This window comes from Protopterus annectens, chromosome 14.part0 (genome assembly GCF_019279795.1).
Source record: "Protopterus annectens isolate FY-2018-M chromosome 14.part0, PAN1.0, whole genome shotgun sequence".
NCBI lineage: Eukaryota > Metazoa > Chordata > Ceratodontiformes > Protopteridae > Protopterus > Protopterus annectens.
This window is the reverse complement of record NC_056748.1, coordinates 695,953,085-695,969,777: the sequence shown is the minus strand read 5'-3', so window position 1 is coordinate 695,969,777 and position 16,693 is coordinate 695,953,085. Positions and strand designations below refer to the sequence as shown.

Sequence of the window (16,693 nt, the reverse complement as noted above, 5' to 3'; positions counted from 1 at the left end):
TTTATAAGCATTAGGCATTTCACTTTAATTTTGTCTTTATGCATTAAGCATCAATTATTCAATGAATTCATTATTTAGTGCTACTGACCTTAAATGGGCGGGTATTTATATGCTTGTTCAGTGTCTGGTTTGTATTCTGAGGAAGTCCAGCCATTTGGCGGATGAAAGCGCTAAATAAACTGTTTTTCCTACTGTGTTGGTGTTTTTCCCAGTTGCCTTTTCTATTTCTTTTTTTTTTTTGGAATTAAGAAATATATGCATTACAATGCAAAAAGAGAAGAAAAGCAAGACAAAAGCATGTTTTTAAGTTAATAGGCTGTAATCTTGGGTTGTTGAGATGGGTGATAAGGTACAAAAGTATACAGATCATAACATATGTAGAGTCGATATGTTTTATCTTACTTTTGCATAGTTGATTGTCTGAATTTAGATTCTTGGCTTAATCTAATAATACATTTTGTGTGATAAGTAAATATGAGAACACTGAATATTGAAATGTTTTCTTCCTTTAGCAATAAATGTTTCAGCTCATCTTTCACACTGCAACAGAGGACTACATTTTTCTTACTTTTTCATGGAGGCAAGGTGTTACTACGACAATAAAAGACAAAACACTGGTGTCTTCAAACCTAAAAGTTAATGATTTCTGAAAGTATAGAAGTTTACATCTGTGGGAAAGTGATTAAAGATAAAAAAAAAAAGAACAGACACCAATTAGTGCAAGCAGAAGCAATAAAGTACAGTTGTGTACTCTTACCATAAATGTAGATGTTCGAGTGTGTTCCCTGTTGCAGTCATCACTGTAGGGGTCTTCCTGCCAGCAGCAGGCCCCGATCGGCCAGAATCCCAAAGTCTGGATCGGGCGCCAGAAGTCAGGTGCCCAGAAAGAAAAGCTAAAAAGGAAACCATGCCCAAAACCTCAGCAGCCAAAATACCTCATAACAGACAATACTCAAGGAAAAAATAGGAGGGAGGGGAACCCGGACTGCAACAGTGAACACACTCGAACATCTACATTTATGGTAAGAGTACACAACTGTACTATGTCCTTCATGGTTCACTGTTGCAGTCATCACTGTAGGGTTGAGTCCCAAAGCTAAGAAAGGGTGGCTGGAGGAGAAACAGAGGGAGCGGTCACAAAACCTTGCAAAACCGCTGAAGCAAAACCTGCCCTGGATTTAGAAGAGAGAGGGAGGTTGTAATGCTTAGAAAAAGTATGTACAGAACTCCAAGTAGCAGCTTCCAAAATATCCTTGGTAGGAACCCCACAAAGAAAAGCTGCTGAAGTAGCAGTAGCCCGGGTAGAATGAGTCCTAACATTAACAGGAACCGGATTGCCATGAGAAGTGTAACAGAACTTGATGCAATGGGCAATCCACTTGGAAATAGTTTGCTTAGTGATTGCTTTCCCCTGAACAGTAGGAGCATAAGCGACAAACAACTGATCAGATTCCCGGAATATCTTGGTCCTGTCCAGGTATAGACGAAGCTGTCTGTGCACGTCTAGAGAGTGCAAAAGACTTTCTTCCTCACTTTGAGGATTAGGATAAAAGGTAGGCAAATGAATAGACTGATTCAAGGCCACTGCTGAAACCACCTTGGGCATAAAAGTGGGATTAATCCGTAGAGATACCCTGTCCTGATGAAAAATAAGGAAGGATTCCACAGCCATGAGTGCTTGCAATTCCGAAATTCTTCTAGCAGAGGTAATAGCTAAAAGAAAAGCAGTTTTCCAAGACAAAAATTTTAAATCCGTGGAAGCTGCAGGTTCAAAAGGAGACAAAGTTAATTTCTCCAAAACATAGTTAAGATCCCAAGTGGGAACAGGAGCCCTTATAGGGGGCTGAATATTCTTAGCCCCTCTAAGAAATTGTTTAAGTAATGGATGAGAAAAAAAAAAAAAAAAAAATCGGAGGATCCGTATCGTAATGTGCAGAAATAGCAGAAGCATGAAGCTTAATAGACGAAAAAGATAGGCCCGTATGTAATAACTCTGTCAGATACTGTAAAATCAGAGGAATGTTCGGAACAGAAGAATCACCACCCTGGACATGACTCCAGGAGCAAAATCTTTTCCATTTTCCCGCATAAGATTTTCTAGTGCTGGGCCGTCTAGCTTCAAGGATTACATCCAATACCTGTTTGGAAAAGGCAGAGGTGTTTACAGACCCTGGATCCGCCAGGCAGCTAGATGAAGAGTCTTGACATGACTGTACAGTATCCGGCCGTCCCGTTGAGACAGTAGATGAGGGATTTGAGGCAGAATCCAGGGAGGCTCCTGAACCAAGGTCATTAGAGTGGAATACCAGAATTGCCGAGGCCAATTGGGAGCCAGTAGAATCATGTGCGGTCTGTCCTGTTTTATCTTCAGAAGTACCCGAGGTAGAAGAGGAAAGGGAGGAAAAGCATATACGGAGAGGCGTTTCCAACTGAATGAGAGGGCATCCACTTTCCATGCTAGTTTGTGGTAGGTCCTTGTGCAGAATGTTGGACGTTAATGATTCTGAGGGGATGCAAAGAGATCTATGTCTGGACATCCCCAAGCCTTTATAATCTTCCTGAATATCCGAACATCCAACATCCATTCGTGTGGATCTGAAATGCATTTGCTCAAGGCGTCTGCCAGAGTGTTGTCTTTCCCTGGCAGGAATTGTGCCTGTAAGTCGACACTGCAGGTCAGAGAGGTGTACCAGAGATTCATGGCTAATCTGCACAGGGGGTAAGAGTGAGAGCCCCCCTGCTTGTTGATGTACCACATCACTGTAGTGTTGTCTGTCCGTATCAACAATTGTCCTGGTAGAAGAAGGTCCCTGAAGGCTATCAGGGCATTCTGTACAGCTAGCATCTCCTTCAAATTTATGTGCAGGTGCGTTTGTTCCTTCGTCCAAACACCCTGAAGACATCTCCCATGCATGTGGGCTCCCCAGGCATAATCTGAAGCATCCGTTGTCAGAACTTGGTCGGTCGGCGGAGGACAAAAAGGCTTCCCCTTGTTCTGTAGACAGGCTTCGGCCCACCAAAGAAACTCTCACTGGAGACAAGGCAAAATCGTGACCACTGTTTCCAAATTGTGGTAATGCTGAGACCAGACACTCTTGAGGTACCACTGCAGTTTCCTCATATGCAGCCTTGCATATGGTATTAGCAGAATGCAGGAGGCCATGTAACCCAAAGCCTGCAGAATTTTTCTTGCAGTCAGCTGTTTCACTTGAAGCCAGGCATCGGAAAAAAGAAGCCAGTTGCACTTTTTTGTCTGGTGTCAAGGAAGCCATCTGGGTTGAAGTACTCAGAAGAGCACCCAGGAAAGTAATCTGTTGTGTGTGTACCAGATTTGATTTCTTTAGATTCACTGAAAAACCGAGACACAGAAGACGACGCTGCACAAAATCTAGATGCCGAAGTAGAGTGTCTTTGTCGTCTGCTTGAAGAAGACAGTCGTCCAGATAAGGGTAAATTTGAATCCCCGTCTGTCTGCAAAACGCCATTACTGGTGCCAGGCACTTCGTAAAGACCCTGGGCGCAGTAGATAAGCCAAAGGGCAGCACAGAGAACTGGTAATGTTTCGAGCCCACTTTGAAACGCAGATACCTTCTGCACTCTTGCCTTATAGGAATATGCAGGTAAGCGTCTTTAAGTCCAAAGTCACCATCCAAGCGTTCTTGCCCAACATAGGCAGCAGCTGCTGCAGAGTGAGCATCTTGAATTTTGGTATATCTAGGAAGGTGTTTAGCACAGAGAGGTCCAGGACTGGTCTCCACGAATTTTCCTTCCTGGGAACCAGGAAAAGTCTGGAATAAAAACCTTGCCCTATTTCTAAATTTGGTACCAATTCTATGGCCCTCATAGCCAGGAGGGACTGAACCTGCCGTTGTGCCTCTGCCCACTGATATGGCAGGTCTGGCCAACTGTTCGGTTTTGGCATAGTGTGGAAATGAAATCTGTAACCTCTTGAGACTATGTCCAGAACCCATTTGTCCCGGGTTATGTGGCTCCAATTTTGATAAAAAAAGAGAAACCCTTCCCCCCAAAGGAGCTTCCAGGAGATGAGCCCCGAGAACCAGAAAGGGTGAGTCATAAAGACTGTTTTCGGTAGGGTTGAGACTTATCTTCACCACCCTTGGGAGAGGGGGCACTCCACTGCCTATTCCTAAAATGGGACTGTGACTGTCCCCTACCTCTGGAACGACTGAATCTGCCTCTCTGAGACCTGTCTGAGCCCGGAAAGCACCAAGGTTTAGTTGGCCAGTGTCTGCTAAATCTAGGAGGTTGCACTTGTAGAAAATCCTTAACCATCTGCATAGATTTGGCTTTGTCTTCCATTTTCTTCAATACCTCTTCAGCTTTGGACCCAAACAGAACATCGTGCTGCAAAGGGGCATCCAAAAGTTTGGCTTTAATCTGATCAGGCAAGCTTTGATCTCTTAACCAAGCATGTCTTCTAATAACAGCACCAGTTGTTGCAGCCCTACAAGAAGCTTTCAAAGAATCAAAACCACAATGCAGGGTATGTTTATCCACTTGTTCAATAGCATGCAATAAATCCTGTAACTCCCGATTATCCGCACCAATAGACACAGCTGACATCTTTTGTTGAAATACAGACAAAAGGTATTGCTGATACTTCAGCATATGAAATTGACAGTTCAAAGCCCTAACAGACAATGTAGCAGAAGTATAAACCTTTTTACCCCATCTCTCCAAAGCCCTGGACTCTCAGTCAAAGGGAATAGGATTTTTAGCAGAGGCCGCTTTAACACCCTTAGGACCCTGAGAAATTGTTTCCGGATCAGGCGAAAGATTTTTAAAAAGAAATTTATGAGAATCTGGAACCCTATAATACCTATCCGGTTTGGCCGGAGTAGGGGGAAAAGAATCGGGAGAGAGAGAAGCTTCTGAAAAAACATCATCAACAATGTCCAATACAGGGGGAATAGCCAGAGGCTTATGCTGTGGGAGAAGAAGAAAATCCCTAAGCCTTTTCTTGGATTCAGAGAATTCCTGCCCTTCCCAGTGAAAATGCACCCTCATATCATGCAAAGTTTCACCAAAAGAATAATCCTCAGGAGGAGAGGAGGAAGGAAAGGAATCTTCAGCATCAGAATCCTCATAAAGAGGAAAAGCATAATCCTGCTCAAGGGAAGAAGCAGAAGAAACAGAAATTTTGTCTGAAGAATCATAATCGGACTGTAATCTAGGCTTCTTGTCAGGAGGGGGATGAGAACCCCTGATCATAGTTAAGAGATCTTCGGCCATCCTAAGCATCTGCCTCTGAGGCCTAGGACCCTGATCAAAAGGTGCCTGTGCTAGCCACTTCACTTTAGCTGGAGCCTTAGACTTTGACTTGGCATGTAAACCTGAATCCACATTTACAAGAAGCTGTGAAGGCCTGAGAACTCCCTCAGAAGCCAGTACCTGCCTACCGGCTCCGGACCCAACGGAGGGAGCAGTATCTGAAGGTCCAGTCCCTGGCAATTCTGAAGACCCCATCAGCTCCACACCGGAGTTGGTGCAGGCAACTGGTTCAAAAGAGGCGGACGACAGGGGCTGCAAAGGCGCCTCACTGACAACTGTCGAACCAGCAACTGGCAATAACTGAGTAACATCCTTTTCTGTGGACCTCAGAGGCCTGTCTGCATCCCTGCGCCTCTTACACACCCCAGAAGCCGGAAAAGAATCTGAAGACATGTTATAATTAAACCTTTTTCCAAAATAGTAAAAGGCAAAGTTATATCTACGCCTAATAGTACGCTGATTAAATCTAGCACAAAACACACAATTAGCAACGTCGTGGTCAGGACCCAGGCAGGGAATACAGTAAGAGTGAAAATCACTATGAGGTATTTGCTTCCCACAAGAAATACAATTATTAACTTTTTCTGACATCTGACTGGAGCAAGAAAAAGACCTCCCCAACGGGGTACTTATCTGTAAAAAACAAAAATCCTGGGATTAGATCCAAAAACAAACAGGAACAGGCCGACCGACATCAGTGAACTGCAAAGGGCACCGCGCAGCAAGAAAGACTGGAGAAATGGCATCAGCTGAGGTCTTTACACCTTCCGGCGCATTGACATCAGGATAAATGCGACCTCAGCTGGCGCCCAATCCAGACTTTGGGATTCTGGCCGATCGGGGGGCTGCTGCTGGCAGGAAGAACCCTACAGTGATGACTGCAACAGTGAACCACGAAGGACATCAAGCATCTTAACATGGACAACCTCAATTTCAGGTTAATTAAGGCAGTGTTAGCAGCTGTCTATTTGGCACAAATGTTCCTATTAGGTGGGTTAAACCTCATTATTTGAAGATGTACATAGTTGTGTTTGTAGTAAGTTAATGGGTTATGGAGGTGTGTTTTTTTTGTCTTACAGTTTTTATTAAAACCAAAAGTCTTGTAGAATGTAACATAGGTTCCAATGTTGACAACAAAAAAAATGTATAAAGGTTTAACCTGCCAAACACTAATGACAGCATATATCACAAAAGCTGAAACCAGACATTTAAAAAAGTTGCCACACTGAGAATAATAACTTCTTACCACAATGGTGATGCTTTCCATATTACCTTGGAATGTGAATGATCTCTCAGATATAGACAAAAAGGAAAGAATATTTAACATTAGGAAAGGCAATGCTACAGGGTATATTTGGAAAGAACCGGGCATGTGAATGTGATTAAGAAAGGATTTCAAAAGATGGATATTCTGCAAAATATCAGGGGCAAGGAAAGCAGGAATATTTACAGTAACTGCTAGAGGTGCTGAAGTAGTGACAGAAGAAAAGAAAATAATGGCACATATGTAGAAGTATGGGGCTGCTGGCAAGGGATGTAGGTTACACTGGCACATATTTACATTCCAACTAAAACTGCTATTTTATAGTTTAAAAAACTGGGGAGAAATAATCAGATTTCAGCAGGGAATATTACTCGTAGGTGGAGACTGGAATTTTGTTTGCAGCGATAAGAACGTACCTAGGGAGGCCTAACAGAAAAAATATAATAGAAGAGACTAGACTTCTGAAGAAATATATGAAAATATTTGGCATGGAAGATATGAAATCAGTAGTAGGAACTCAAATAATTTACTTGACAGAAATTATATTTTACAGGAAAATGTCCATTTATTTGAGAACTTTAATACATATCCAATAACTTCAGATCATTTACCAATAATTACCAAAATATAAATGCAGGGTAATGAAGTAAAGATGAGACACCGGCACTTCACCACGTACCTGTTAAAGCCAGAGGAATTTAAGGAATGGGTAGTAGAAATTATCTGTGAGTAATTAGGGAAGCTGGAGTACTTTCTAAAAGTTATAACTAGTGAGCAAGATAAAATGAAAGTGGAGTTTGAAATTAGGGTAGAAATAAAAGTGCGAGAGATGTAGTTATGAAGTAACAGGAATTATTTAGAGAGGCTAACAAAGGTTAAGAGTATTACAAAATACGGTGAATCTCACAGAACAAAAGAAGATACAGCTGCAGAGGGGTAAAGAGAAAATAAGAAAGCACATAGATAATATGCATGAGTTTAGAAAGATTGCTGTTGCCAAAATTAGTGAGCTTGTAACAAGAAAAAACAACAACAAATCCTGTAGCAGTACAAGAAATATTTCAGAAATGTTATGAAAATTTGTAAAAAGCCAAAAAGTAGGGAAATCAAGAAAAAGCACAAATGGAAATACTTATGGAAGACTTAAGAAATATGGCAATGTTAGAGGTACAAGAGTCACAACAACTAACAGTTAAGATAGGAGGAGATGAGAAAAATGGTGATGTATAGCTAATCTACAGGAAAGTCACCAAGAATCGATGGCATTTCGGTGGAAGTTTGGAAATTAGGAGGGAAGAAAGTGATAATGATCCGGAAGGTTTTGTTTAACAGTATTTTAAAAGAAGGGGAAGCACCAACATCCTGGAAAAAAAGTTGCGGTGGCTGTATAACTAGATAAAGACCCACCTGATCCAGCTTCATATAGGCCCATTTCAATTTTAAATTGTGATTATAAAATGCTTATGTCAATAACGGCTAAAAGAATGGCAAAGGTAATGCCAAAATTGATAGATATGGATGAACCTGGTTTTGCAAAGGGGAGACATATTTGACATTAACAGAACAAAGATGATCCAAAGGAAAGCAGAATGTAAGAAAATATCAGTATTATTGGTGGGACTTGATGCAGAGAAAGCATTTGAAATAATAAGCTGGGATTTTATGAGTAGGGCAATGGAAGCAGAAATTACAAAAAAAATTAATGAAGATAAAACAAAGACTATAGCTATAATCTATGTACCCACACATGAATTGGTCCAACAATACCCATATTTATGGGGACATGATAAAAAGAAGTATTTAGAGGAATATGGATTAAAACGATTTGGTTATGGCAGCTAAGGATATGTGGAAAGAAACTAAATAAAAGATACAAAAACTGAGACATTGGAAGCTACTGCCTATGCATACGGATAGCAAGAAAGAAGCAGAAAAATGCTTTAGTCCCTTTAGTTTTATGCACAGGTCAGGCACTTTTTATCAACCAAAGGAGAAGTTGTTGAGAGTAATAAAGAGTTAAAAGGATTTTGCTTTGGAGGGGAAGAGGGCAAGACTCAAGTGGGATAAGCTGATCCTCCCAAAAGAACATGGGGAGGGGAATTACCTGATTTGAAGAGATATTTTAGTGCTACACAGTTAAGGCTCTTGTATACAACATAAGCAGAAAGCTATAATTCAATGTCCAAGGGATGTTACAAAATGAAATACTGTCAGCCTATCTGGAATTTTGTAAATTATATGTCATTTGTGAATGTTAATATGATTTATATAGAAAAGTGACAGAGGGAGATACTGCCAGCACAGCTGCCTGGAATTTTGTAAATGATTATATGTCAGCTGTGAATGTCAACAGGATTCATATGCTTCTGTTACAAATGTATTAGAACCATATGTTATGTGTATATCAAACTGCTGGTAAAGAAGTGTGTGTGAAAAGGGTTTCTACAGTACTGAGCTTAAAGATGTATCCACAGTGTACCCTACTGGAAAAGAACAGAAATGTATATAAAAATATATACATCTAAACAGTTGCAGTTTCCATTGTTAAACTATTGTAACACAAAAAGTTAAGTGACTTTATAAATGGGCCATAAACAAAATAGAGGTTATCTTTCAGTTTCAATGCAGCAAGGAGACAGGAGATCTAAAACTAGGGAGCCTTATGCATTGTCTTGTAAGTGTTTGATTGTTTTAGGTCTTCCAGCAGCTGGAAAGATCTGAGTGATATGTATTTTTCACAGGGAGATGCTAAATCCTGGCAGTTTCTAGCAATGGGAGTTTTCACCTGGAATAGTCAGATGATAAAAAATTATGCCATCCTGCAAGTTTCCCAGCAGCAATATTTGAGATATTAATTTAAGAACTCTCTGTGAGAGAGAGAGAGAGACAGAGAGAGGGCATTTTTGTGTTATGTCTTTTACCTGGCAGCATCAGCTGGTAAAACCCACTCACCACATCTGTCTTGCCTGGCTCTGGAAGTAAGTTAACTAGGGTACAGTAATTTCTCTTAGATATAGTTAGGAATATAGTGAACTATAGCTTAGATGTTTTCTTTTATTATTTAAGACTGTCTTGCAATGTTGTTGTAAATATTTCCTGTGATTTTGAACTCTGAAGTAATTGTGATGATTTACTGAGTATTTTCTTGTTCTTTTATTATTAAATATATTTAAACCTATCTTTGTGGCTAATATTTGTGAGACATACAGAGTACTTGCATATCTATTTGGTGACACTGTGCAGGCCACTCCCAATAGCTTTGCTCTTGGTCAAATTACCATTTGGATTAATACTAACATTACACAGTAAGATTGGATGCCCTTTGCTAAGGGCCTTAAAGTAGCTGATAAGTAGTGGCTGGTGGCAGTCCAAACTACCTTATAGTCTGGGGAAAAGTGGGCATAGCTAGTAAACCTGTGTCAGCCTTTCCCAGGTGTATGCGTGTGTTTGTGTACAAATCAAATTTCAAAGTGTGTGTGTCAGCTACCTGGGCAGGGACACAAAGCACTGGCTGGACAGAGAGAGGGTGCTGGAGGTCTTGGCTTGGCCACTTAGCTGAGATCTCAACTCTATAGCTGTACCAGTGGGGAGTCTTACTGGTGATCTAGAGAGAGAGGAATAAACCATCCCCAGACTGACTGTCGTCTCTGTGTACTCTTAAGGGAAACTGCACTTTACTGTGTATGTAATTGTCATCCTCCGAGTGTGTACGGCCCTCACTGTTGCCAGTGGTAAGGATTGAGGCTCCTTGATTACTGGGTCAGTGCTTGGGTGTCACAGGATGATTATGATGTAAGCAGCAGGGTAATTCAAGAAATAAGGAAAGAATGGGATTCTGGATAGCAATCCTTAAGGAGAATAACAAAGGTCATGCAGATATTCATAAAGTAGCAGAAAATATACTAAGAACTCAGTCAACATGGGAATGGAGAAAGGAGATTCTGCTGGTAAGGATGACTGCAACTAGGGATACAGAGAATATGCAAAAGGGGGTTTGATATTTACTTGAGTAAGTTGGTAAAGAAACCAAGGTGCTGGGCACAAATAACTAAAGTGGGAAAGGTAGCAGAAGGGGAAGAGGCCAGGAAGACATTTGGACTGCAGGCTAATGATTGCCTTCCCTATCAAGGAATGATAGAGTACAGACAAAAACAATGGGATAGGGTAATCCTAGATGAAAGACCTGCACTGGCTGAATCTAGAACATAAGTTGCTGTTTCAGAAGGGACAATTAGTAGGGCATATAAGACACTGCACAATAAATATAGGAATCATCAGAAGAGGTCAGAAAAGACAGGGAAGCAATTGGATATGCAATATACAAAGGAACAATAATAGGGCATAATAAACTTGCTCCCAAATATGCAACAAAATCTAGAAGGATTAGAATTTTTGCCTGGAAGTGTTTGGATAGGTAGGCTCCAAAGAATTTTTTGTTAGGTAAATGGCAAATGTTGGCGGTGTAATGGAGAAGAAAAGGGTACCTGGGAGCATATGTTCTTGGAATGTAATGAGACGACAGACCCTACAAAGTACTCTGTCAGGAATATTAAGCAAGCAAATGAGTGTATCTAAAGAAATTTTTTTTTTTTTTGGGAGATGGGATACAGGACATGAACTGCCTAAACATAGTAAGGCCTTGTTAAGTTTAATTCTGATGGCTGCCAAAACAGCAATGACTAGAAAATGGAAATAAAAGTCTAAACTGGCCATACATGAAGTAGTGAATATTGTAACAGAGACAAAGAACAGGAAGTGGGTTCTTTAGAAAAGGGTAGGAGTAAATTACATAGAAAAATGGAAATTGTTGGAAAAATGCATGCAGAAAAATGTTTGGGAAGAGGAACGAGATTTAAGAAAGGCAGGAACTGAACATTGTATGTAATGTTGGTTTCATTATATTGTTTAGAGCAATACATGTAATGTATAACATTTGTAAATCTGAACTTGTTAATATGTGTGGATTACTTTTACATAAATGCAAGATTGCCTATGTCAACAGTAATAATTCACTAAAGGTATTAAAAAATACAGCATATTAACATAAAGATGGTTTTGTCTGACCTTTCTTCTCTTTTTTTTTACATTTTAAATGCCCACATTTCATAAAACTAAGAAAGAAAAAGGGCACTTACTTCAGTATCTTTATCACATACAACAAAAATACTTTTACTATAACATGCAATTTACATCATAAAATGTTTTATACAAATATTATTAAAAACAAAATTGTTTTACTGTCAGTCTCATTTCTTTTTCCTTTCCCTTCAGTGTCCTTACAAACATTAATGACATGAAGTGGGGTATTTGCATTTCACTCATCCACAACTTTAACAAAGCCAACAAGAGTCCAGTCTTTACACTTTTACTTGTAAAGTCACATTTCACAAAATGTGATTGTATAGCCTTCACCATTTACTCACTAATTTCAGTGCTGATGGTTTTCTTCCTGTTCATCTCCATCTTCCAACCCTGAATCATGAAATGGTCTTGCAAAGGCCTTGGCAGATTTATAAGCTCTGTCTCGACCCCCATTGTCTGACCTGGCGGGCAATTTAATGTTGCCCCTTTATCTGACCTGGGAGTTGAAATACAATATGAGTGAAGTATCTAACTATGAAGAACTTCCCTCTATAACTCTGCCTTTTTTTAGTCATTCAGGTGTTTATTTTGTACATGATAATCAGAACCAGACACAGAAATGACATAATTATACTAAGTTTACAACAGCACATAAAAACTAGATGCCTTGCATGTACCAAAGACACACCAGCAATGCCACAACACAGGAAAAAGCTAGTGTTTGTTCTTACCTCAGACAGTCCAAATTCCATCTTCAGGTTCTGTATTCAAAACAGAAATAAGCATTGTCCAGCTTTTCATGAAACAAGTCCCAGTCCTCTTTAGTATCTGTATCGTAAGAAGTACCAGCATCTAACTGCATTTCCCAAGTTGAAAAATTACAGCCTCCTCCATCAACAAATGGATCATCATATTCCCCATCTTCAATTAAATTTGACAAGATGTGCACTCCTTGAAGTTCAATGCCTCGCAGATGCTCCTGTATGAGACTATATAGATTGCCGGGGGGGGGGGGAGATGCCCAATATACATAGATATATGAACTCTGGACGACTATTCATATTAGGACACAACAGCAAGCCCCGCCCCCAGTGTGCCATGGGCAGACATTGTAAATGTAATTTTATCATTTGAAGCTGTTCTTAATGACCTAAGCGATTAAAAAGATTGACTACTTAATGGCCAATGCACCACTCCCAGTCCACAGGACTACCAGGCAGTGTGGAACATAAAACGGTGTGTGCAGTCTTTCACTCTCAAGTCAGTAATGCCCAAGGTTAGAGTTTCAGATATTTTTACTTAAACCTTCTTAAACTTTTTAGGCTCAATAGAATAAAAATATTTAAAAAAAAACTACAACATTTAACTGACAGCCCCATCAAAATGTCAATCAAGTCAGCACCACCCACACTTGTGTGAACGATGGTGTGCCTTATAAAATAATCTGTTTCATAGCTCTTAACTTCCCATTTCAAAAATGTAAAACTAGGGCTGCCACCTTTTCAAATGCTCAGAGTTGGATATTTTTTGTAGAAATGAGAGATTTTGTAGGGCAGACATGCCCATGCCTGGTAAAAGGACAGAACTTTTTTTTTTTTTTGCTAAAATAAAAGCTTATTCTTGTCATACCTCTCGTGTACCTCATTAAGAGGAACGTACCTCATTTGGGGTCTTAAAAAGTTCATGTTCCTCGAAGTTCCATATTGAAAGACTCTGTCATACATTTAGTGTTAGGATTTTTTTTTTAAGTAAAATCCATGGTAAATAGAAATAGTAATGTCTTTCGGCTTTTCCCTGTTAAGGGTCGCCACAGCAAAACTCTGGTCCAATCATGATTGGCAGTGGATTTTTACGGTGCCGAATTGCCAGCTCGACACCCAACCTTCTAAGAAGGCACACCCATTCACGCACGCACCTATCTGCATGTCTTTAAACGTCATTCGACTGCGGGGAGGACATGACTCCACACAGAAGGCGCTCCAGCCGAGAATTGAATGGGAGAACCTCTTGCTGTGAGGCGACAACGCTAACCGCTGCACCACCACTGCTCAATTAATTCATTAAAATATCTTCTTTATAAGTAAAACCAGCATATTTAACCATCCTATGACCTTCCTAGTTAAAACTGTTAGAAAGCCATTAGTATGTGTTCCACATTATGAGGGCTAGTGTTCCTCATTTTGGAGATGGAAGGTTGAGAACTATGATTCTTGTAGCATTTGCATTCCTTATGCTGTTTCATATAACATTTGCGTGCTTCAGATACATGCTACAATTAAAAAAAGAAAAACTTAGGAAATACTTCAAGACATTTGCGTTTTTTACTTTTTGCTCACAGGGCATAACTGCCCAAATGGGGACAGTCTTGCGCAGTGACAGGTGGTAAACCTTTGCGGAACCCTACCTCACACAATGTGGAGCAAATGGGTAAATGTGTACATACTTTTGGCTAGGAAGCTCATAACAAGGTTAACTGCTTTATATTTAAAAACAAATGGTAATGTTTGTGTCTTTTCCCGGTTAGGGGTCGCCACAGCGGAACTCCGGTCCGCTAATGATTGGTAGTTGATTTTTACGTGCCGAGTTACCAGCCCTGACGCACAACCTTCAACGAAGGTATGCCCATTCACGCATGTCTCCATGCAGAAGACACTCTTGCTGAGAATCGAGCCGGACAGCGTCTTATTGTGAGGCGACAACACTACCGCAGCACCACCACCGCGGGTCCTAAAAACAAATATCCATTGTAAAGGCTATTGAATAATATTGAGTCGTATTACTATAAAAACAAATAGTAATACGACTCAATATTATTCAATAGCCTTTACAATGGATATTTTTTAAAAAAAATTAAATGAATGTGTGTCAAACGTTTTCAGTATGGAACAGCTTGAATACTTTAAGACTCAAAAACTAAGAACGTTCCTTATGAAGAAGTATACTAGAAAGGTTTTCCCCTACACGTCTTTGTATTTTAAAACAACGTTTTCAATACTTTACAAATGGAACATACGTCACCTACCCAACAACTCCTACAAAGCAAATAAAGAATTACAGCTATGGAGGAGGAGACAGCGATTTCAACGTGGGCCACACCTGCTCAAGATGACAACTGATAATTTGTTCAGCAAGCTACAGAAAATAAGTGAACGCCTTGCCCCTTCACTGTTGACAATAGTGTCCCTACTGACTGACCCTCCACCACATTTGTTAACTGATAAGATAAAATACAATCACAGCAACAAGTACATGCTGCCAAATCTGACCAGTAAAACGTTGCGCTACTTACCTATGAAAAGTAAGGTCCTTGTTTTTACTGTTGTACCTATTCCCGCAGCGTAGTGCAGCGCAAGACTTTGGCATCTCGTGGTAGTGAGTCTGATATGCCCCTCAAAAAGATGGCTGACACACTGTTGCAGAGCTGCAGACTCTTGTATTACTGGCAATTGTAGACGGGAATAAGTAGAGCAATTGATTGCAACATTATAGTTCTGTTCATAATTCCAACCAGATAGCTGTGGGAACAAGAAATATTTAAAAAGGAATGACTAACACATATGTATAGAAAGTATCAAGTGTCTATGAGGACTACAAGCTAAATACAATTTCTAAGTGCGCTTGCAAAAGTGGCGCTCCTGTACTGCGTCAGCGTCCACTTTAATCGTATTTTAGTGGCGCCGTAGGTATTACAGAGATACTTGAAGACATCAAAATAATTGTTGGATTAGAAATAAGTAAATAAAGATTAGACCTAAGTGTAAATAGATGTACATAGTTTTTCTAGGGTTCTTGACGACTTGATTTGTGTCACATTATATTGGCACCAGTATGGATACTTACAGGATGTTTTGTGGGCTATTCTCAGGTCTGATACTCTCAAAACCTTTAGAGAGATAGCATATATTAGTATTCTCTATTACACCATTCTCATAACTTTTTTGTATATCTTATTCAATGTGTCGATTGTCTTATATCCAACTGTATTACAACGGTTTCATTTGTATCTATATCCCATTGTATATGTAAACAATGTTTTTTTTTTAGTTTTCTCTTTTTTCAAAATTAATAAAAAATATATGGGAAAAATAATTGTTGGAAAGGGCATATTGAGGTCTAAAAGATCTAAGGGAGGCAACCATTTATGTACATTTATCGCTTAAGAGAGCATATCACAGGTGAAATATCAGGACTAATTATGAGCAATGGTGAGGATGCAAGGAGTAGAGGTGGCAAAGGTGGATGAGTTTAAATACTTAGGATCAATAGTTCAGAGTAATGGTGAGTGTGGAAGAGAGTACAGGCAGGATGGAGTGGGTGGAGAAGAGTGTCAGGAGTGATTTGTGACAGACGAGTACCAGTAAGAGTGAAAGGGAAGGTCTACAAGAGGGTAGTGAGACCAGCTATGTTATATTGGTTGGAGACAGTGGCATTGACATAAAGGCAGGAGTTAGAGCTGGATGTGGCAGAGTTAAAGATAAGATTTGCACTGGGTGTGACGAGGGTGGACAGGATTAGGAATAAGTTTATTAGAGGGTCAGCCCAGGTTGGATGGTTTGGAGACAAAGCCAGAGAGGCAAGATTACGTTAGTTTGGACATGTGCTGAGGAGGGACGCTGAGTATATTGGGAAAAAGATGCTAAAAATGAAGCTACCAGGTAACAGGAAAAGAGGAAGGCCTAAGATAAGGTTTATGGATGTGGTGAGAGAGGACATGTAGGTGGTTGGTGTGACAGTGCAAGATGCAGAGGACAGGAAGAAATGGAAACAGATGATCCGCTGTGGCGACCCCTAATGGGAACAGCCGAAAGAAGATGATGATGATCTAGTACACTAGTGTACTTCTAGAAGCTCTCCTGTACTTTCAGTAACTTACAAAAAATAAATAAAATAAGAAACGGGCAAGTGCATTTATTTAATAAAAGTGGCAAGTTCTTTTCTTTTGCATTTATTTAAAAAGTATCCCCTTAAAAACTAATACAAACACCTGTGTGCTGGTTATTTAGTAATGTTCATTTCACAGTTTGATACAGCACAGATGTGCTACATTGCTGCACT

The 16,693-nt window shown here is 40.0% G+C and overlaps 1 protein-coding gene across 1 annotated transcript in view; it reads right to left on the bottom strand.

Moving 5' to 3' along the window:
* The window catches only part of THAP3 (THAP domain containing 3), a 396,679-nt gene extending 381,419 nt beyond the window's left edge, over nucleotides 1-15,260 (bottom strand). Inside the window, exon 1 of the mRNA XM_044056432.1 lies at nucleotides 14,928-15,260. Within this exon, the coding sequence (XP_043912367.1) occupies nucleotides 14,928-15,001 (74 nt within the window). The 5' untranslated portion in view covers nucleotides 15,002-15,260. The remainder of the gene's footprint in view (nucleotides 1-14,927) is intronic.
* Nucleotides 15,261-16,693: the final 1,433 nt, after the last annotated feature.